A 23,050-nucleotide genomic window follows, 5' to 3' on the forward strand; every position below is an offset into this window, starting at 1 on the left:
CATTTTGTCTGGTTGGTTCATTGTTTCATTGTCCTGCGTGTCTCATTAAAACCCTTTAAATGCTCCTGTCTGCCTGCCTGCCTCCTTCCTCATCCGCGTGTGGATCCTCACCTCCATTTCGCTCACCAGCACGCTTGTGACAACACGCTGTTTACACATCTAGTGGAAAAGCTAGTTTAGGCTAGGCTGTTCCATGACAGAACGGGTCTGGTCTCGGATGACTCGTTTCTCCTTTATCTATCCTCCTGCCTGCCAATAAATGTGCATAAACAAATCAAACTAGAACAAAATAACTAAGAACATGACTACCCACAATGCACCTCACCCACTGCAGCTTTCACAGTGGGCAGGGTCATTTTTTAATCTATAAATTGCAGTTTTAAGTTGACTGAACACACGAGAATGAGGAAAATATAATCATTTATTGATTTAACAAGAAATTTTAAGTTTTCAATATCAAAACACACAAAATTGAGTTCAACATTTGAAACTTAACAGGGAGACGTAGGAAAAATAAACTAAAATAACTTTTTGAGGCTGTCTTTTTTTACAGTGTAGCATTCAGAGTGAAAGTAAGAAAACGTCGTTTAGTCCTTCAAACATGCAAACATAGCTCGTTAGGAAAAGCTCAATCTATTTTTGACTTTCTTCTGGCAATAATATTTAAACTTACTTATCAATCTTTAGGACTTTAATCCCGACACTTCCTTACATTTTTTTCCTTCTTCCTGATGGCCCTGATACGTTGTCATAACACTGAGAATGCATTGCTGCTTCTAACACAGGAAATATGAATCCCTGAGCCCCTAAGACAAATATTAAGACATTTAACGGGTAGATCTCATGCTTTTGCAGGTGGAGCCAACTGAACATGCTGCTGGAACACGAAGAAAATCAGGATGTTACATTCAGGTGCTAAATTTAGTAAAGAAATGTATTTGAGGAGTGTTAGAATCACTTAGCAGAATGACACATCAGAGTCATTTCTCCATCATAATGGTGAGAAACGTCCTTTTTAAATTCCTGACAGTTCCTATGTTGGTAGGTTTATCTCCATAATCACCTTCTGTTGGGAGAAAAGCTTCGTTTTTAGTTCAATTTGCTTCATGATGAAGGTTTTCTTGTCTTAATCCTCATGACGCTGACCTTTGGGGCCTCTCAGGTTTGCGGCTAAGCCTAAACAGAAGGCACAATAATTAATGCACATAAGGCCCAATAATCTCTGTTTGAGTGTGTGGGGCTGTAATTCCTCAGCAAAACACCCTGTCAGCCACCTGCTCTGTTACCCATGAGTCTGCAGTGCTGTGCAGAAAGTACACAAAAAAACAAACAAACAAACAAACAGAGCTGCAGAGTCGGGAATCTCTTATCCCGGGGAAGCTAATCCGAGCTGAGGATTGGGATCGTTGTTGCTCTCACCTGCTGCTGAGTGTCGAGCAGCATGGCTGACTGACCGAGCAGGAGCTCAGAGGGAGTTCTTAGGTGAAATGGCTCTCCGACGATCCACCTCATCCACCTGTGCAGGTGAGCCACAGAAACCTACAGGATGCTTCTTTTCTCTTCTTCCTTCATGCGACCGGAACTGTCTGTCCCTTCCTGTGTCTACACCCAACAAAAGACAGGACCACTGTAGAGTAACTGTCCCATTGTCCCCCGGATGTCCCCCTTAGGGTGTGTGAACGTGTATTTGTCCGTGTGTGTGTCAGCAGACCGTGTGGGGCCAGCTTTTGCAGGGTGTACAGTTGCATGGGAGTTGAAATCGGGTTTATGTTCAGACCTCGATAAGCCGTCACCTTGTTCATTAGAGAAAATCGTCTACCAGATTCTGGAAGAATCGTCCAGTCCTCAGGAATGACTAACTCAGAGATCGCCGTCCTCTCCAGACCCGGTTAAATCCGGGTGAGTTTACATGACCAGGAGACTGTAAAGTCTCATGCGGGAGGATGTTTTCGATTTGCTGCTGAACTAAAACAGATCCGGAAAGTCTCCGGATAAACAAAGCTGTCAAAACTTTCCACAGACAGAGATCTCATTTCAGAGACTTTTCCTTTAAAACCAACCCCCGTGCTTTTATAGTGCAAATTCTCCCTTGATAAGGCTTTTCTCAGGAGATATCTGATTAATAATCATATAATATAGTTGCATATAGTTTTCCCACCCAGTGGAAAGACAGGTGGTTTAGAAGAAACACAGAAACTCATGATAAGTTTATATGTTGCTCTCCTTGTTTCATCCTCAAAAACTAAAATCACATTTTAACAACTCTGTGTTGTCCCATAGTAGAGGGACATTTGGAGGTTTGGGTGATGAGATTTTAACCGTTTTATTAAAAAAAATCGTTTGGACATTTTTACAACTAACTAAGCACAATTCAAAAGGAATTTTTAGCCTTTTTTGTGTAAAAACTCCAAATACATCTTATCTACGGAGCTTCCTGAAGAGTCTTTGTTGAGAGAAAAGGACAGCAATACAGTGCTGCTGTCTTCTATAAACCTTTACGCTGCCATCAGCTTTGCATTACATAGAAACTATGTCGCTGTTTATACTGTACGTGTAGCGAACCTCATCAGGAAAATGTACTTCCAGTGCATCAAGCAGGAATATCTTTAATGATTCAGACAGAACAACCATGCAATGTAAAAATGGTGGAATTTTAAATGTTTATGTTTGTCAGAGTAGCCATCAGTCCTGAAGGATGTAATCTCTGTTTGTTTAAACAGAAGCTGTTTACCACGTTTTCTACCGTATACATTAGAACAGCGGTTCCCATTCTGGGGTCCGTGACCCCCAAGAGGGTCCCTACAAGACTGTTTGTGTTGAGGTTGAGGTTACCAAATTTATAGTTGTAAAAAATTAATTTATAAAATCCCAATAACGTACCCAATGGCATGATTAATGTGTGTGACTTTAATTGTGTGGATGCGGGTAGGAGTTGGGGTTGTGGGCCCCTGGCTTATCTTGGATATAGGAAATGGAGTCCTTGTGGACAAATGTTGGGAACCACTGTGTTAGAAAGTAATTATTTATAACTTTGACATGAAAGAGTAAAATGAAACATCTATTTTGCCTGTTCTTCACCATCACATACATTGTTCAGTTAAAAGTGTCCATGTTTGTGTATTGCAAATTATTTGATGTGTTTACTTCAATTTTGAAGTCAGCGGTCAACAGACTTGATTCCTATTCATATTGCATATCTGATGCAACAGATGGGTGAGCAGTACCAACCCGTAAAAAGACACTTCTGTCAGGTGAATTTTGCTGCATAAAAGTTCAAACACTCGGTTTCAATCAAAAGTTGGAGCTTCACCACAGACGATGTCATTCATGCACAAGTAAATTGTTTTTGTCAAATAATTACATTTAAACATTAAATAAGACTTTATCTGAATCCAGGACTTTGTGGACAGTCACCATCCGAGTCTCATGGCGGTCTGACCTGCTCTGGAAATGAGCTCCATTTAGAGTGGAGAGAACTCCTGAAGAGTAAAGCACAGGTGCAGTCAACACGAACAGTCCTTCACAAACACACAAAGGTGCCCCTAATGTGTTGCAGCTGTAGCGTAAAGGTGTGCTCTTTAATCAGTGGTCAATAACATAAAGTTTAAAGCAGAAGTTTTCATCCAATCAGAGTTTGAGGTTGAGATTTGTGATAAAAGCATCAGCATTAGTCTTTGTGCTGCTGCTGCTGCCCATTATCTACTCCCTGAAGATGCCCTTTTGTCTCTGCTATTAGCAGCCAGTGTGAAAATAAAGTGGTTTACACAGCAGAACCAAAGGCCTGCCGGAATTCCAGAAGTCTTTGGTTCAAAGAAACGTCTCACAGGAAAGGAGGGAGAATTTGGATTTAGATCTTTTAGGTTTTTGGGGGTGTTTTGCAAACTGATTTGAAAATTTGTTTTATTGTTGTTTTCTTTTAGTCAGTTAAATGATTAATTTCGGCAAAGACATTTTCACTATCAGACAAACAAAAGACAGCTTTCAAATAATGATTTATTAATGATTTATTAAAATAACAAAGCTATCAAAACCAACCTGATCCGGTGTGAAGAAGCAGTTGACCCCCAACAACTGGACCCAGCAGTTGTGATAACTGGTGAGTTTGGTCCTATCCTTTTTTTTTTTTTAAGAATGGCTTGAATTCAGCCACGATGGAGGGTTTCCAGCATGAATGGCCTGTTTAAGGTCAAAGGCCAAGCATGCTCCTTTAGGGTGTGCTGCTTGTGAGCAGATTTCATGGTTCCATGAAGCAGCCCCAGACCATCACACTACCACCACCGTGTCTTATTGTGAGTGTGGTTTCAGAAAGTTCCACATTTTCTCATTAATCCACACAATGCGTTTCCCGCTGTCTAATAAGCAGAAGTAAGTTTCTCTATGATCAAAACACAACTATTTAAGGCAACACTGCTTTTATTTTGATAGAGGGTAAGCTAACAGGCATTTGGCGGTATCGTGAAGAGTCTGAAAAAACACCAAACAAATGCACACAGCTAATTTTACAGATTACTCACAATTATCGGGCCTAGATTTAGCTCTGCATGTCGTTTATGTATTCACATATAGAGGATGGCTTGCCAGGCTAACAGTCATCCACTATAACAGAAAGTTGTATTTTCACTTATTTTGTTTATGTGTTTGATATAAGTACTACATTTATCCTCTGCTGTTTGGGCTTAATGGTGTGGGATGCAATGCATTATGGGATAACTTACTGTCTCGAGTTTGCAGAAGGATGCATTGATGTGCCCTTGATAAAAGGGGCGGAGCAAGAAAACCTCCTGGATCTTTGCGCGAACTTGCCATGATAGTACTTAGGATTGGAAGAGAACTCGGGCCAACGTGGTGAGTGTGTGAATACACAAGTTGTGAGTGTGCATACTGAGGAATGGCCCATGAGCCAGTTATTAGGTTTGTGCCTAATGAGAGTTTCAGATGTCAGACCTGATCATTTCAAGAGTTTAAATGATTGTAGTTTCTAATCCTGGTGACAGGAACCGTACGTTCAGCGATGCCCTCCTTCACATTTACTCAAGAGGGATTCTCCCTTTCATTTCCCCTCGTACCACACAGGACCTGGCGACCTCCCACTTAGTGCTGATGCTAAGTGAGCAGCACTACCGGCAGATTCCTACTTCTGGCTCAAGTCTTGAAATCGTGAGAACATCTCTTGACCTTTGCTGGTGGCTCTCATTGTCAAACAGCGTGGCACTTTCAAGTGTGAAACAAATGTGTTTGGATTTTTTTAAGAGACGGAGAGAGTTGGTGGTGCTGAAATGAGAGCGCTGGTCCGTTACTATGGCTACAGCTGTCTGTATCCCTAAAATAACCATATATACACACTTGCACAGTAACCTTATTACAAAATGAAGGCAAAAAAGGCAAATCATTATTATTCCTGATGAGAGGCAGCTAAAGATAGAGAACTCTCAGTTTTGTCACTGCTGCTAAATAAAATCCATGTAGGGGGAAAGAAATCAGTGGTAACTGAGCAACAAGTCATTTGCTGGTATACATTTCTGGTACTTTCATTGTACATTCTGTCCTGCTTTCTGGAAAATTGCTTTGAGAAAAGCTGAGAAGCAGGCTTGTTCTTTTGTGCAACGCTCCGATGCTGCATTTGTGATTGACTGACGCATGCATCAATTTGCACAGCGGGAAGGAAAGCCTCATCATCGGGCCACTTAGCATATTTGCTGCTCCAAAGACACAAAGAGGCGACTGAAAATGAAATCAATTAAGAAAGCACCAAAATACTGGGCTTGTTGAGGATCAATACATTTCAAATTTCACTGTTTTAACATTGCAAAGGGATACAAATTCAACCATAAATAATGGAAACATGTGTGTGATGTATGCTAACTCAAAGTCCATTAGTTTAGCATTGTAGCCATTTAGCACTTTTGTCAAAATTATCTCACGTTTGTTGCATTTTTTCTGTTAAATTCGATACATAGCAGCGCTTTGTGCCTTAAACAAATGACGCCTGTAATTTGAGATTTTTCTAAATTAACCAAACTGGCCAAATATCGAACTTTGGCATCCTTTAATAAATGGTAGGACTTTGAAAACGTTCTTCTACATCTCTTGTTGAGCTGTGAACCTGACCGGCCTTGTTACTGTTGGACTTCGGTGTCTAATTATAAGCACGTGGAGACATCTCTCCACAGAACTCTGCTCCCTTCGGAAACCCTGCTTTCCTTATGGAAATATACATGATCACTATCCTGACCTGGATTTTTTTATTCTTGCCCCTCATTTTCCAAACTAATTGTCTTCCAGAGCCATGGCCCAATGGTGCCGGCTTCAGACAACCGGTCACAGCTCTCAGCGAGTCGTCGTCCATCCACAGCGACGCCCTGTTCCGCCTGACCAGGGACATGTCCGGGGTCGGACTGAAGCCGATGCCCTACAGTCTCCTGGAGCTGCAGGCTCATAGGGAAGATCCTTGGGCTGAAGAATCCAAGAGTCTGCTGCAGGTGAGGATTGTCCCAGATCTGGTTTGGGTGAAAAGTCAGCTCATGTGCAAACTGAGCAACTTGTTTAATGGAGCTAATGATGAGTGTAACGTGTTTCATGGTATTGCACCATTTCATGAGTTAGCACAATGTCCTATTAAAATGGCTTCAGCTTTCTCTGTGATAATTATGGAGGCCGACTGTTTTGTTTTTGACATGGTTTCTGTGTGTAGTTCTTGCAAAATAACTCCAGGGTAAAGTTTACACTCGTTTTGGGAAACAGCTCCAGATAAGGATCAGTGTCCAGGGTTCAGGGTTCATTTCAAGATCCTGGTTCTGGTCTATAGGGCCTTACATGGACAAGCACCATCTTACATTGGTGATCTTCTCAGTCCCTACACCCCCAGCAGGTCCCTGAGGTCCAGTGATCAAAGCCTAATGGTTGTGCAGCACCAGGCTAAAGACCAAAGGTGACAGATCATTTGCTGCTGTGGCCCCCAGACTCTGGAACTCTCTCCCCCTGAGCCTGAGATCAGTGGACTCAGTGGTCTCCTTCAAAATGCAGCTGAAGACTCACCTGTTCAAGTTGGCTTTTGTATGACCTTCTTCACCACTCTCTCTTTATTCTGCTCTCCCCACCTATTCCACCTTCCTCAGGATCCACTGATTTCCCTCTTTCCTATTCACACTCTCTCTTTTTCTTAACATTTTTTTTATCACAATTGTCTATTTTTGCTCATTTTAAATATATTTTTAAACATTTTCTAAATGCTTTTTATATTTTTACATTTTTTGTGAAGAGCCTCGTGATTTTTATCTTGAGAGGCGCTATAGAAATGATACTTTCTTCTTCTTCTTCCAGGACATTTTAACCTATAAGAGGACATCTCAGTGTAATGTAATAAAGGTGTTCCTTTGCTGCAGTACATATAAGTTGTAGATACAAGCAGCTGTTTTCTTATGATGTTTATCTATTTTTAGCTTTTATTTTATACTTCTTTGCTATAAAAAACTCTACATCTTTACTTTTTTGCATGAAACGATCAAAAGTCTGTGTGACACTTCAGCTGCATGAAAAACTTTAGAAGTTTTGATGCAAATCTGCGGTAGTGATTTTACTGAAGAAATGCCAATTACATCAGAGAGCCGCTCCTCTCTGCACACTGTAAAAAATGTCAACCTCAAATGCTATTTAAAGTAGAAAGAGCCCCTCAAGTTCAGAGGATGTTAGGAAAGATAACAGCTATAATAATAATAAAAAAAATGTAAATACATTTAAAAATGTGAATTTAGAAACTCAAATACAAATTTTAAATTTGCTAAAATAAAAGATGATATTTTTATTTTAACTATTATTTAAAAATTGTTTAACTTAACATTTTGGCCACTTATTTATTAGGTAAACATTTGTTCTATAGTTGTTTTGAACTTTTTAAACAGAGCTTTTTCATTTTTTGTTTCATGTTGTTCCCTTGATTTATTTATTTTTTCTTACAAAAGTAATTTTCTTCATTGTCTTATTTCCACTGGCTTTGTTTTTCAGCGATTACCATTCCCAGTCTGGGTGGTCTGCTGTCCAGCATGTTTTAGTCATTTCCCTGCTCCAACACACCATTCCATGGCTGAATCACTTGTTCACTTGTGCACTAAAGCCCTGCAGAAGCCTGTTAAGCTCCTCCTTGAACCGTCACCTTATCGTGGTGGAGGAGTTTGAGTGCCCTAATGATCCTAGGAGCTATGTTGTCCGGGGCACTTTGAGCCCCTGGTAGGGTCTCCCATGACAAATTGGTCTTAGGTGAAGGGTGAGACCAAGAACGGTTCAGAGGATCTTTCATGGAGGTAAAGTCAAAGAGTCGGAGTACCCAGCCCGGAGGGTTACCGGGGTCCCACCCTGAAGCCAGGCCTGGGGTTGGGGCCTGTGAGCGAGCACCTGGTGGCTGGACTTTCGCCCATGGGGCCCGGCCGGGCCCAGCCCGAACCGGATACATGGGCTCATCCAACTGTGGACCCACCACCTGCAGGAGGAACATGAAGGGTCCGGTGCAGTGTGGATCGGGCGGCAGACCGAGGCGGGAGCCTTGGCGGTCCGATCCCCGGACAAGGAAACTGGTTTTTGGGACATGAAACGTCACGTCGCTGGCGGGGAAGGAGCAGGAGCTTGTGGCAGAGGTTGAGCGGTACCGGCTAGATATAGTCGGACTCACCTCAACACATAGCATTGGCTCTGGAACCCAAGTCCTTGAGAGGGGAAGGACACTCTCCTTTGCTGGAGTTGCTCCAGGTGAGAGGCGGAAGGCTGTGGTTGGCTTTTTGTTAGCCCCAAGACTCTCTGCCTGTGTGTTGGGGTTTACCTCGGGGGACGAGAGGGTAGCTTCCCTGTGCCTTCGGGTCGGTGATGCGGACGCTGAGCCGATCTGTCGTGGTGAAGAGGGAGCTGAGCCAGAAAGCCAGGCTCTCAATTTACCGGTCGATCTACGTCCCAACCCTCACCTATTGCCATGAGCTTTGGATAATAACCGAAAGAACGAGATCGCGGATAAAAGTGGCCGAAATGAGTTTCCTCCGTAGGGTGGCCGGGCTCAGCCTTAGAGATAGGGTGAGGAGCTTGGACATTCGGGAGGGACTTGGAGTAGAACCGCTGCTCCTCCGGATCGAAAGGAGTCATTTGAGGTGGTTTGGGCATCTGGTCAGGATGCCTCCTGGACGCCTCCCTGGGGAGGTGTTTCGGGCATGTCCTGCCGGCAGGATGCCCCCCGGGTCGACCCAGGACACGTTGGAGAGGTTACATCTCCAATCTGGTCCGGGAACGCCTTGGGGTCCTGCCGGAGGAGCTAAGTGACTTAGAGCCATTGCCATTTAAACTAATTATATAATCCCTGCAGCATGTCCTGGGTTGACCTGCAGGGGCCTCCTACTGTCAGGGAAACACCTCATCTGACTCCTCTCCTTGTAGAGGAGCTGCAGCTATACTCTGACTCCCTCCGAGGTATCTGAACTCCTCACCTTGATCTCTAAGGCTGAATCCACCCACCCTGTGAAGGAAAAACATTTCAGTTGCTTGTATGAAGGATCTTATTTTTTATTCAGTCACTCAAGCTCATGAGCGTAGACGTGAGTTGGAACGAAGACAACAGATAAACCGAGAGCTTCCAGCTGGGTTCTCTCCTCAGCAGAACAGAGATGTTCATTCTCTTTAGTGGTCATGCTGCAGACATTTCGACTTAGGCTACTTTGTAAAACTGAATGTCCTCCGGGGCTGCACAGTAGTGCAGTGGTTAGAGCTGTTGCCTTGCAGCAAGAAGGTCCTGGGCTCAAATTCCGACCGAGGGTCTTTCTACATGGAGTTTGCCTGTTCTTCCTGTGCATGCGGGGGTTCTCTCCGGGTGCTCCGGCTTTCTCCCACTGTCCAAAAACATGACTGTTAGGTTCATTGGTCTCTCTAAACTGTTTTAGGTGTGAGTGTGTGTGCGTGCTTTGTTGTTTGTCTTGTGTTGCTCTGCAATGGACTGGCAACCTGTCCAGGGTGTACCCCGCCTTCATGCCCGGAGACAGCTGGAGATAGTCACCACCTCCCCACGACCCATGAGGTCCACACCACCTCACATGTTAAGCCTGTAAGAGGCAGTATTTCCCCAAATCGTTTGTGACATTGCAGGAAAACATTCCTTGGACATGTTTTTTTTACAGCCACAATCAAATGCTGACAACTGAGAGTTTACAAGTCTCCACCTTGGTTGCAGGTTTTTGAAAGAATAATTTTTAGTGCTGTTTACCTTCACTTTTGCGTGCATGACAGACCAAACCGTGGAAAAATATCTTTGTATCGTGGGGTACCCGGCTACACATGTACAGGGTCCTAATGTCAACAATACACTCTTGTGTTATCATTCATTTTTCTGATGTGGCAAATATGCTACTTGGTAAATAAGCCATCAAACATTCAGGCTAGCTTTATGTATGCTAAAATATTATTTCTTGTTATTTTTCTTAGTTTTTTGTCTTTACGATTCTTTCTTATTTTATTTCTCTGTTCTTATTTTTCACCTTAAAACGTTGCTATTATATTTATTATTATTATTAATATTGTTATATTTATTATTATTAATACTACTACTACAGCCTATGCTGTGTTGAGGCAGGATATTTTTTACAGTGTGATTCTTCACGCGCTGTAGCCCCGGTGGTGGGCAGGCCAGCTGCCTCCAGATCAGTTTGGTAGAGGTGTTCAGCACCAGCTGGTGATCAGTCGCTCTGCATCCCGATTCTTAGAAAGCAGCGGAGCAACCTGAAGCAGGTGAGCCGTCGCTCCGTGAAAAACCTGCGGACTCACCAGAGATATTACGGAAGTCTGGTTTATATGATGAGGGACGCCTTGGTGGAAATGATTCCGGCTGCATTTTACTGCCAAACCCGGCAACTTTTAATCCCGCTCTTCTTCTCACCCCTTTCCTTCTTCTCATCACGCTCTGGATGTCTTTAAAGCGCAACAGTATGCAGATCTCTCCGAGCGAAGACAAGATTCCGGTGGGTATTTCTGTTCCCATAAATGTTTTTGTTTTAAATCATTGTACATTTTATAGACATTAATGATCACAGTGCTCTACAATTCATGACACTTATAATGGACTCCAGGATTATTATTCATAAGTGGTTCATAACTGGTAATTTATCTTATTTAAGCTATTTCAACTTAACGTTTTCAACTTTTCTCAGTTAATAAGTAATTTGGTTCAATAATAATAATAATAATAATAATAATAATAATAATAATAATAATAATAATGAAAGATAAAATAGGGACGGCAGGAAAATAACATGTTTGGGGCCCTCATGCTGTCTCCTGGGACCTCCGTGTTCCCAGATCGTTCCTCCTTCGTTTCCCAGGAAAAACATCTGCGCCTTACAAGTTTTCTTGGTACAAGCGAGACCAGGCCAACTGGGAATCTTCCCAGTAATCTGCTTTACATATTTAAAAAAAAAAGATGTGTCCAACAAACACAAGTCCTGAGGGACAGTTCCTAGAGCTCCATTAGGGCACCAGGTTGTGTCCTGTGGAGTGGAGCGTCCGTTGGAAGACACAATCCTACAGCTGTTTTCTTCAAGGATGCACCTAAAAAAAATCAACATCTCATAAGAAAAGGATTTGTTAGGTGTTGTGTTTTTACTTTAGTATTTATTATCACACACAAATACTATATCACTGATGAGCTATCTCCATTGTTTACATCTCCAGTCAAATTTTAGTCAAGCTTAATGAAAGAATTTCTGAATGCAGATTCATTCAATAACAACAAGGGATGTGCCGTTTAATTAGACATAGGTCAGCAAACTGCCATATTATTCATTTTGATGCATTGTTAGTTTTTGTGTAGCATCAGTTTTGTGTGAAAGGCTCATTATTATTTCTGCTTCTTTCACTGAGCTCGGTACATACACTCATTCATGCACGTATAACGTCCCCTTCTAAGAAAATTGTGTGTTTTGTCACATGAGCATGCGTGTGAAAGTGAATGAGAGGTCCAGCTGGACTTGTAGCACAATAGTTGGAGCTATTTGCAGATGAAATTGCCAGAACCGATTCGACAGGTGTCTACTTGTTTACCGTGTGAACATACAGCACAGGCCCCTCTTCTATAATGTTGGTGACCTTTTAAGTGAAAAATGAATCTACAGAGGATTCATTGCAAACCCCGGTGATGGCGTACCATGTTTATTTAGTAGTCAGACGTTTAGCAGCAGGCAATAGAGTTGTCTCTATAGTCACGTTTCCTTTATAGAAGTTCGTGGAAATTTCTGGGAGGGGAGAAGGTGACAAGGAAAACACGATGGCTCGGTCCCCTCCCCCCTTTCGTCAAATCGGCCCTTTCAGGACTTTGCTAAAATGTCAGCATATCGCGACAGCTTCGGCAGTGAGCGATGTCACTGATCAGCCCCAGAAGACATCCACAGACATTAAGGACAATAAAGGTTTCATTCTGTCAAAGTATGCTGTAATTAAATCAACAGGGTTCGGGGACAGTGTCTGTATGACGTAGGTGGCGTGACCAGAAGAAGCAGCTGTTCTTTTACAGTTCTCTGTATGAGACCACTAAGCGGTGAAGATTGTGGTTGTTGGGAGATTTCTGATGCATTTTTCAGCATTGAAAGTTTAAAAACAGTCATTTTAAAGCAGAATCAAAACTGCTTATTTTATTCTTTCCATTTAGCTTCACCAGCAACTCTTCCAGTTTTATAAAAGCCAGTCGTTTGGCAATTGCTGCCGATATATTTTCCAACCAATCAGCATGAGTTATCTAAAAGTTTCACCTGGTGACTTTATTGGGCCATTTCTGAGTACACACCCCAGCCTGGAAGGTGGTCGTTTTGGTACGGTCCAGTGGAGACACACGCATGCTGAAAAAGTTTGGTAAAAAAAAAACTCGAAAACTCAGAATGGTCTGCCCAAATGGTCTTTTAGAAGTCCGTGCTGTTGCAGGATTGTTTGTTTTCTCTACTTTCTCAGCATTCAGGAGAGGAAGAAGAGAGAGCTGAACAATCTGACCACTACAAAGTCAACAACAGATTTTTCACTTAGCTGCATTTATCTGGGAGGTTCAGGCTGTGTGATTTCATCCAGAGCGTGTTCTCTCATCCTTCTCCTCACACGAACATGAAGACCAGAAAGACCAGAAAATTCATGCTAAATTCAACATAATAATGCATTTATAGTTAATGATTTTGAAAAAATTAATAATGAAAAAAATGTTTTATTTTCATGAATAATAATAGTGACATTAACTAATGAAGCTGGCACTGAGTTTGTTCACTCACAAATACATTCTTTCCATCAGTATTTACCTAGCCAGACACATGTTTGTTTTAGGTCATCACTTTATCAGCTTAAATCTGTGTAATCGTACCTGCAGCATTATCATTCATATTGTCCCATCTAGAATATTTCGCTGCCATCTGGGGTGGCAGCAGGCGTTCTTTTAGGGTGTCATTTGAGGCCCTGTATGCCACCCCTGTAGATCCACCCTTGAGAGTCTTTCACATAAAAATGTGCCTTATGCACGAAAATAGCTAAAATGACTCCTAGTGGAAGAAGAAAAAAAAATTAAGCTAGACCAGGCAGTTTTGGCTCGCTTTGAGCACCCCCTAGTGTCCGTTTGTAGCACTGAAAGCACAACCTATCTCCTCTCTGTGTGTTCGTCTTTTTAACACCTTAATCTAACAGTTGAAGTGTCTCCCCAGCCTTCCCGAGTGTCTAGGAAGTGATTCATCTCCAAATCAAACTAATCAGCTGTGTTCATAATCTAAAACATGCAGGAAACTTCCTGGAAGCAGCCTGCAGCACGAGGCATGTCAGTCCAACAGACCAGACTCGTACTCTGAAGTTGCAAGTGAAATATTCTGGCCACAGGGGGGCGATAGAGGCTTGGTTGCCTTTCATTACCCTTTAAAGGGTCATTTTAGCACATAATGGCTCAAGAAAATAATTAAAAAATGTGAAAAAGTTGCAAATTGTCTCTTTAAACCAACTTGGACACAAATGTAATGATGCACTATGGTGAATGACATTTTATTGTCATCTTCCAACAATTCACCACTAAACAGTTCAACTCTGCACCTACTATCACACATCATCACTGGCTCTGCATGCACTAGAATGGCTACCTGTGATGTGGCACATTGAATTTAAAATTCAGATTTTAGTTTTCTAACGTTCAAAGGTGCAGCTTCTCCTCGTCTATCAGTGCTTCTTAGGAGAATTGTTCCCTCTCGATCACTGCACTCTGCTGATGGTGTCCTGCTGGTGGTCACAAAAACCAAGCGCAAATGTCATGGTGATCGTGCGTTTGCTGTGATGGCCCCAAAACTATGGAACTGCTTACCTGGTGTGGTAAATCAATCCACCCCCATTTGGAGTTCAGCTGGAATTGTGCTGTCACGATCTGATGTTTTTAATTATTCGACTCTGTTGACACATGATTTTTAATGTAGAGGTTTATAAGTGTTGCCTGGCTGTTATTCACTTGGCAAACAAGGTGCACTGAAAACTTTTGCTTGGTTTTATTTAATATATATTCAATTAAATTCAATATTCAGTATTTTTCTTGTTTTTTCCCCCTAATTTTGGATTTTGTGTTGTGTTCACCACCTTGGGCTGCCTTGATTGTTTTTTAAGAATGTGCTTTATAAATTTCACTTTAAACCACTTCATGCCCTTATGATGAGCTGCACAGCAGCATCATGTGCTTTTGAATTGGGTGTGATCTAATCTTTATAAGTAGTTTAAATAGGTAAAATAAATAATCCTGATTTCATTACTGACCAAAATAATCACGATTTGGACTTTTCCCATGATTAGGAAAGCCAACAAACAAGTGGCGTGACCACCAGCAGAGTGACATTGGAGGAAGAATCACCAGATCAGCATTTACGTGTTTACAACATAACAGTCGACCCGTTGCTGGCATAAATAATAAATAAACGCAGATTGTAAAATCTCTTTCATTCAACAGTTGACCAGTGTTTACTGTCTCATTGCAGCTCCTCTGAGATGGTGTACATTTATGTTTATGTTTATGTGCTTAGCAGACGCTTTTAACCTATTGGGCATGTTGTAATCTGTGGGGGAAACCGGAGTACCCGGAGAAAACCCACGCATGCATGGGGAGAACACGCAACTCCACGCAGAAAGGCCACAGCCGAGTTTCGAACCTGCGACCTTCGTGTTGCGAGGCAACAGTGCTAACCACTGCGCCACCATGCAGCCCAACTGATCATTTAACAACCCTGTTTAGTTCAAGACTTTTACTTTGACACTTTACAAATCTGCAGCTTGACGAGTGACACCTGACGTTAAAATTCCAGCTAAAATGAACAAAAACCTCTTGATTGACTTGAATATCGCTGCTGCTCTAGTTTGAATCTGAGATCATCTCATGATGGAGTTCTGTTATCACTCAGCTTGTGTTGTGATTGACTGCTACATGCAATTTTTTATGTTTTGGGGACAACTTGGAGGTAATATGATGCCAAACTTTAACTCTTTATGTTCACAATTGACTGAGTTATACATGTTTATGTGGTAACCATCTTGACTTGGATTGTGTCTAAGAGTTATCCAGTTTTACATCCAGTGAAGACTTTATGTGAGTGTCATTATCCAGCTTGGATCTTCGAAACCAGATAATTTTATTGATTTATTTGAGAATAATTAAAATACAGGAAATACAACATCATCTTCTGATTTTGGTGCTGTAAATCCAGCCTTTCATGAAGATGCAGCTCAGTTTTCTATCAACCTGTCCTGCTGATGAGTAAAAGTCCTTCCATCATGCTGGTTCTTGGACGGCTCTCCATTCTGTGTTCTCCATGCTTAGTCTCCCTCTATACTTCCCTTCTGTCTAAATAAAGACTAAAACAGAGAAAGGTGAGCTAGCTGCCCACTCTGGTGCTGAAGGTTCTCACTTCATTGTTTTTGAGAACCTGCCAAAAGCCACTTGTGTCGGTTTGTGCTGACAGCATCAGATGTTTAGGTTCATTCAGTTATTACATAACTCCTGCTGCTTTAAGGTTTCCTGTAAATCATTTTCTGTTTGATGTGTTATAATTGTGCTGTAACGTGACTGCTGGTTCATATTTCCATTCCCTCTTTTTGAATCCTAACAGGTTGTGGAATCCGCTTCAAGTCCTCAAGCCAGCTGCGAAGGCCTTTACTTTGGCGATGGCCGACGGAAAATCGACTATGTTCTGGTGTTCAATCATCGACGCCATAGCTCCATACGATCTGCCAGCGCCTCTGTTTCACGGGCCGAGTTATCCGTCGTCTCTAATGGCAACTTCCCTCCAACAGCGAGGTCGGATGCAGCAACAGGAAGAGGACAGCCAGCGAGTGTTGGTGAGGTGTTTATGGAGCTTGGAAATGCAAGAGGGGGCGAACCGATGGAGGTCGCCGACCAAGAGATGCAACTGATCAGACAAGAGTTTGAGGCCAACCTGCTCGATGCAGGTCTGGAGATAGAGAGAGACCGAGAGGTGAGTGTGTTTGTAAACCCTTTTTAAAAATAATTTAACTTAATTTTTGTATTATTAACTATTTATTGTCAAGGCACACATTCAGCATTTAGGTTCATAGTTAATGAAAGACAGAAGTAATTTAAGGTTCAGGATCTCATCAAATTGTTGAAAATTTCTGAATTCAATTCAATTCAATTCGAGTTTATTTATAAAGCGCCAAATAACGACAAGAGTCGTCTCAAGGCACTTCACACAGTAAACATTAATTCAATTCAGTTCAAGTTTATTTATAAAGCACCAAATCATGACAAGAGTCATCTCAAGGCACTTCACATAATAAACATTCCAATTCAGGTCAGTTCATTAAGCCAATCAGAAATAATGTTTCCTATATAAGAAACCCAGCAAATTGCATCAAGTCACTGACTAGTGTCAGTGATTGTACAGCAATCCTCATACCAAGCAAGCACATTACAATACAGGCTAGTTCATTAAGCCAATCAGTAAAAAGTTTCCTATATAAGGAACCCAGCAAATTGCATCAAGTCACTGACTGTGTATGACTCATCTTTGCTTGTCATCTAGAATCTTCTGGTGCTGATCCATAACTAGAAACAGCTATGAAACTCACAAAATAGCAGCGAGAAAGAGCTGTTTTGCTCAGAAAAATAGACTGCAGTAACCAAATCTGACCACAGGATGTCATTCTTACATATTGCACCTTTAAGTTACAGTTAATTTTTTTAATTTACATCACAGAAAACAAAGTTAGAAGCATGAAACTAACATTCTGCTTGTGTTGCATGTTGATGATGTATTTGGACAACAATTTGGCCGTGACTAATGTAAAGTCACTGACACTAGTCAGTGACTTTACAGCAATCCTCATACTAAGCAAGCATGCAGCGACAGTGTAGAGGAAAACTCCCTTTTAACAGGAAGAAACCTCAAGATGATCCTGGCTCAGTATAAGCAGCCATCTGCCATTGCTCACTAGGAATCGAGAAGACGGTTAGCAGCGGTGTCAAGTGGTTAGCAACAGTGTTCAAGCCGATGGCCCCCTCCATGAGGCCACCACAGCTCAGCAGAACATCATTGTAGCTTCTTCTGGGGAGAAAAACACTTAGAGAAAAAATAAAGTTAACAGCTGAAATTGCAGAAAGTAATACAGTTAAAGAGCAGACTGTAGAAGAAAGTAGTCGAGTGTGAAAAGTGGTCAGTGTGTCCTCCAGCAGTCTAAGCCTATAGCAGCATAACTACAGAGATAACTCTGGATAACCTAGCCTTTTACATGGAGGCATGTTGGAGGCAGGGCAAGGGAGAGTCGTCTTTACCGACTGTACACTCCACCTCCCTCTACTCCCCCACTTGTCCAGATCTGGGCTAACATCAGATTTTAACCATAGGCCCTATCGAATAAAAATGTTTTTACCCTAGTCTTAAAAGTAGACAAGGTGTCTGCCTCACAGACTAAAGCTGGGAGTTCAGTTCTTTCCTGAACTTCTCAAACCTAACTTGTAATATCATAAACTTAGACCAAAATACTGCAGTATAGTGTATATATGTAAAAGTTGCAATAAGTGGCTCATTGAGATCACTGATGAAACATTAAGTCACTATTGTAACCACAAATCCGTTATTCATATGGAATACATTTTATGATATCCAATTTCAGGAAAACCTTGTCTGAACATACAGCCTCAGACATCAAGCTACAGAGGAAAACAGCATCAGATTTCATTCAAAACCCATCAGACTTCAGACTGATCAACATCAGGCAAAACAGACTCAGGAAAACTCTTTCAGACAAAACTCCACCAGAATAACCTCCATTGTGGACTCAAGTGAAGCATTCTGCAGGTGTTGTTGTTAGTTGATTTAAATCATTGTATTTGTTTCACACCTCCCATTAGTCACGGCCAAATTGTTGTCAGAATACATCATCAACACGCAGCAGTAGCAGAACGTACGTTTCAGGCTTCTAACATTGTTTTCTGTGGTGTAAAATTTAAAAAATTAACTGTAACTTAAAGGCGCAATAAGTAAGAATGTCATCCAGTGGTCAGATTTGGTTACTGCAGTCTATTTTCCCAAGCAAAACACCTCTGTCTCGCTGCCGTTTTGTGAGTTTCATGGCTGTTTCCAGTTATGGATCATCACCAGAAGATTCTAGATGACAAGCAAAGATGAGTCATACACAGTAAGTTGATAAGTAGCTAAAGAAAATGGTCACATCTGGTGTTAGCACTCTTAGGTGTTTTACATTAGGGAGCACATACTACACTTATTACGGTAACAATTCTGTTGCCTTGAAGAAACTATGGATGTTTGTCGACTTACTGTTAGCTTGCTGTTATGGTTCTAATTGACTCACTAAAGGAAGTAAAACACGGACTCGTTATTCACTTCACACACACAGTTGTTGATAATTGAAAAAGTAAGTTGAGCTATTTCTCGAGCCGACTGTGCTATCAGAGTCTGTAATTTTGTCAGAGACATTTTATTCTAACACTGTGGTTTAATGGTTTTTCAATTAAACCTGATGCTTCATGTGGTCACATGTCTGAGGATGTTTGATCTGATGTGTGACAATGTTATCCTGAAACCTGAGCATGTCCTAAAATGTACACCGTATACTCATGCCATGACAGCAAACTTAATGAGGCAAGACAGGAATTCAGCTCCAGACAAGCAACTGCTCTGAGATAACTAAACACAAAATTAAATAAGTTCCTAAACCATGACAAGAATAGGAGTTCTCAGCACATTTTTATGTTTCCACTGGGTTTTATCTTGGATATATAAAAAGTAAAAAATACTTCCCATTTTAAAGAGAATGTCTGAGTTAAACTATAAGTGGGAGAATAAGGCGTATGGGAGCTTGGACTGTCCTCTGATGGGATTTGAGAGAAAACCATAAGTTTTAATGTCTAACCTATACAGATGAAACTCAAGAAACTAGAATAAGGTACAGAAGTCTGTTTAGTAATTCATCTTAGACATCTAAAGCAGTGAACCTCAACAGGTGGCCCGTGGGCCACATCTGGCTCGCCAGACCTTTACATCCGGGCCAGCAAAATTCATGTCCCAAATATCATCAATTGTTTACATTCTCCAAAGACAACTAAAATTACAATAAAAACAGTTTAGATGAAAAACAAAGCCATTTTAAATATTATTACATTTAGATAAAATACTCAAACTTTATTGAAGAAGAACATCTGGCCCTCACTGTGTCTGCTGGAAACAACTCCAGCCCTGGAACAAATTTAGTTGAAGATCGTCACATACTGGACATAATACCGTTGATTGGCTCAACCGTTTCAGGTGTTTTAGATGGTTTAAGCTGATTAGAGTGTGACACTTTGAGTATAGAATATTGATCCTTTTTTATTGGCCGGCCGATATATTCAGTTTTTTCCATATCGGCCGAAACTATTTTTAAAAGCCAATTAAAAAAATTAAAAATGATCAAGCACCTGTGTGGCCAACTGCCGCCACTACTAGACTAAAGAAAGGATCCAAAGGCTGAGTTTGCTTTATTTCAATAAATATTAAGACATCTATTGACTTCACATTCACAATCAATGTGTTGCTAATATATATATATATATATATATATATATATATGTATATGTATATATATATATATATATATATATATATATATATATATATATATATATATATAATCGCCTGCACCGACGGCTTAATTACTTATTCACCAGGATACAGTCATGTATTTATTTGTTGAGTTATCCGATTGTTTGTTTTGCACTATCCTACAGGGTACTACTGTAGATCATTTTTTACTGTATATATTGTATATCGTATTTCTATTTCACCTGTTCCTTTGTCTCTCCTACTGCTTTGAGCATGTACATGACACAAGGATTTCCCTCGGGATAAATAAAGTTGTTCTTATCTTATCTTATCTTATCTTATCTTATCTTATCTTATCTTATCTTATCTTATCTTATATATATATATATATATATATATATATATATATATATATATATATATATATATACATATATCGACAATCAGCAACAAAAATCTTTAAAATTTGGTATCGGCGTCAGCCTTTAAAAGAACCCATATTGGTTGGCCTCTAATCCTACTCACAATATTCTAACCGTGAGATTTGGGGTCTTCATAAGCTGTGAGCCATTATCATCACAATTATAACAAATAAAGGCTTGAAATATCTTTGCATGGAACGAGTCTATCACATATGTTCGTTTCATCTTTTAAGCTGCACTAATGAAATAAATTTAAAGTTAGCATGTTGCATCATCAACCGTCAGTCGAATTTTTTATAATAAAATGTCAAAAAATAAATAACATTAAACTCTGGTTGTGTAAAAAACTATTAAAGATACCTAAATACCAGTTGAGCGATATAAAGTCCAACATCCTGTGGCCAGTTTAAGCTTGACTAATCTTCCATCTGTGAGGTCCACCTGAGCTATAGATCCTCTAAAGGGGTGGGAGGTTTCTCACCTGTTTGAACAAATGGCATTTTTATCTAAAGGAAAATTTCTTGGTGATATGGATTAAAAAGTTGAGGGTAGTAATGATCTTTTCCTTCCCTTTCAACATCTTGACCCAGTGTTTTGTTTGTACCTGAACTGATCTGCTCTGATCAGTACCTACACTGTCCTGGATATTCAGCCGTTTTTCTAATAATTGCTACTTTATGTTATTATTTTATCATGATTATTATCTTACTTCTTATATTTTCTTCTCTCTTATTTTTATCTTCCTTTTCTTGCACCAAGCACCGCAGCAATTTCCTAATGTTGTGATTCTCGCACATATGGCAACAAAACCCTTCTGATTCTGATTCTGATCAGAAGTAGTCATGCTTATAGTTTTATCCAGTAACCCACAGACTGTTCTTTGACTCAGACTAAATCATATAAGATTTCATAAATTCTACCATGATTCAGAGTCTGTCTTGGACCCTTCGTGGGCTAAATGGGTTCAACATCGGTCTGCTTATTAATAGAGAACGTTTGAGCAGCGCTGCATGTTTTTAGCAAGACGATCCCTATTTCAGTAAGTGATTTATATACAACCCCCGTGGAGCTGCACATGGGGGTTCCCTTTGCTGTCACATGTTTTAGTTATTGGATATTATCTTTATGTAGATCAGCAGCGTGGGTAAGCCCACTCAGGTCAATTCCAGTATTGGTCAGCTGCTGCCTACCAGTTTGAATCAGCTCTTATGAGATTAAAAATCCTGATGAATCAATTTGCTGAGTACAACACACCCTGAGTTCAGGTTTTAATGTTTTTCTGAGTACTCATGTCCAAAAACAACCCAAAGCTAGATTTTGTCTTTGTGATGTAGGTTTGTATGAAGTACTTATAAGTTGTTTTACTCAAAGTAGACAACAACTAGAATGCTCATTTTGGAAATAGTTGAATGGGAAACAGAAAGGGATCGCAGATGTAGTAGCCAAAATGAATTTTCTCTGCAGGGTGTCTGTGCGTTTAACCCTCCCACTGTCCTCATGGATGACCCCACCAGGAAAGTTGACCATTGAGCAGGGTTGATGGTTTGTTTCTTGAGGTCCACGTGGCAGGGGTGAGGTGGTGCTCAACTTTCCTGGTGGGGTCACCCATGAGGACAGTGGGAGGGTTAACAACGCATACTCTTGTTTAAAACTGCTGCCTCGTGTAACCTGCATTGATTTGACGTGTTGTTTGTGCGCGTCCCCCGAAATTAAAGTGATGCATTTGCACGCTTCAACCAGGCCGAGCACCAGGGTCACTCCATCTCTGGTTTAGAGGTCTTTGACATTATCTACGATACCACTGCTGTCTCTTTTCTGTCATGATCTCAAAATTAAACAGTTACTGACCTCTTCTGTTGACACCATGTTTGTATTGGTTGTACCACACAAACCCGTAACTTTATCTGGTCTGCGTTCTCTACTGTGCCCCCTAGTGGAATCCTCCAGTAGTATGTGCAGTGCAGCAGCAAGTGAACAGAGACGCAGCCTGCATCAACGCGAGGTTAAAAGCAAGAGATATAGGGTGAGAAGCTTGGTCATCCACTGCTCCTCCACGTCTGAGCCAGTTATGGTGGCTCGAGCATGGTTGATGCCTTCTTGGTGAGGTTTTTTGGGTACGTTCAACCAGGAGGAGACCTAAAGGAAGACCCAGGACACACTGGAGGGACTATGTCTCTCGGCTGGCCTGCGAACGCCTCGGGATTCTCCCGGAAGAGCTATCCCAAGTGGCTGGGGAGAGGGAAGTCTGGGCCTACCTGCTTAGGCTGCTGCCTCTGTCATCTGTCCTCAGATAGGTGAGGAAAAATGAAAAATGAAATGGATGGATGAGTGGATGATCAGAGTAATATGGATGACAGTGTTTTTTACTCATAATATTTCCAGTTTCAAAACAGTTCCTACAGACAAATAAACATGTTACTGTGAAGCACCTTGTGGGTTTTATCTTGAGAGCCGCTATACAGTAGCCTGGCAGGCCAGACTAAATAAATGTATTATTTAGTCTGGCCACGCTCCATTGACGGCTCTCGGTTGTGGGGCGGGTTCTACCGTTGTCTTACAAAT

General features: G+C 41.1%; 1 protein-coding gene across 2 annotated transcripts in view; it reads left to right on the forward strand.

The window, feature by feature from the left end:
• Positions 1-1,415: 1,415 nt before the first annotated feature.
• Positions 1,416-23,050, forward strand: part of ano2b (anoctamin 2b) — a 116,395-nt gene continuing 94,760 nt past the window's right edge. The window contains exons 1-4 of one of the 2 annotated variants that reach the window (XM_015954959.3): positions 1,416-1,524; positions 6,283-6,479; positions 10,941-10,982; positions 16,116-16,481. In XM_015954959.3, coding sequence (XP_015810445.3) covers positions 1,488-1,524; positions 6,283-6,479; positions 10,941-10,982; positions 16,116-16,481 — 642 coding nt within the window. In that variant the 5' untranslated portion in view covers positions 1,416-1,487. The remainder of the gene's footprint in view (positions 1,525-6,282; positions 6,480-10,940; positions 10,983-16,115; positions 16,482-23,050) is intronic. The other variant, XM_015954967.3, reaches the window with a different exon arrangement.

Source organism: Nothobranchius furzeri, chromosome 1, assembly GCF_043380555.1.
Source record: "Nothobranchius furzeri strain GRZ-AD chromosome 1, NfurGRZ-RIMD1, whole genome shotgun sequence".
Classification (NCBI taxonomy): domain Eukaryota; kingdom Metazoa; phylum Chordata; class Actinopteri; order Cyprinodontiformes; family Nothobranchiidae; genus Nothobranchius; species Nothobranchius furzeri.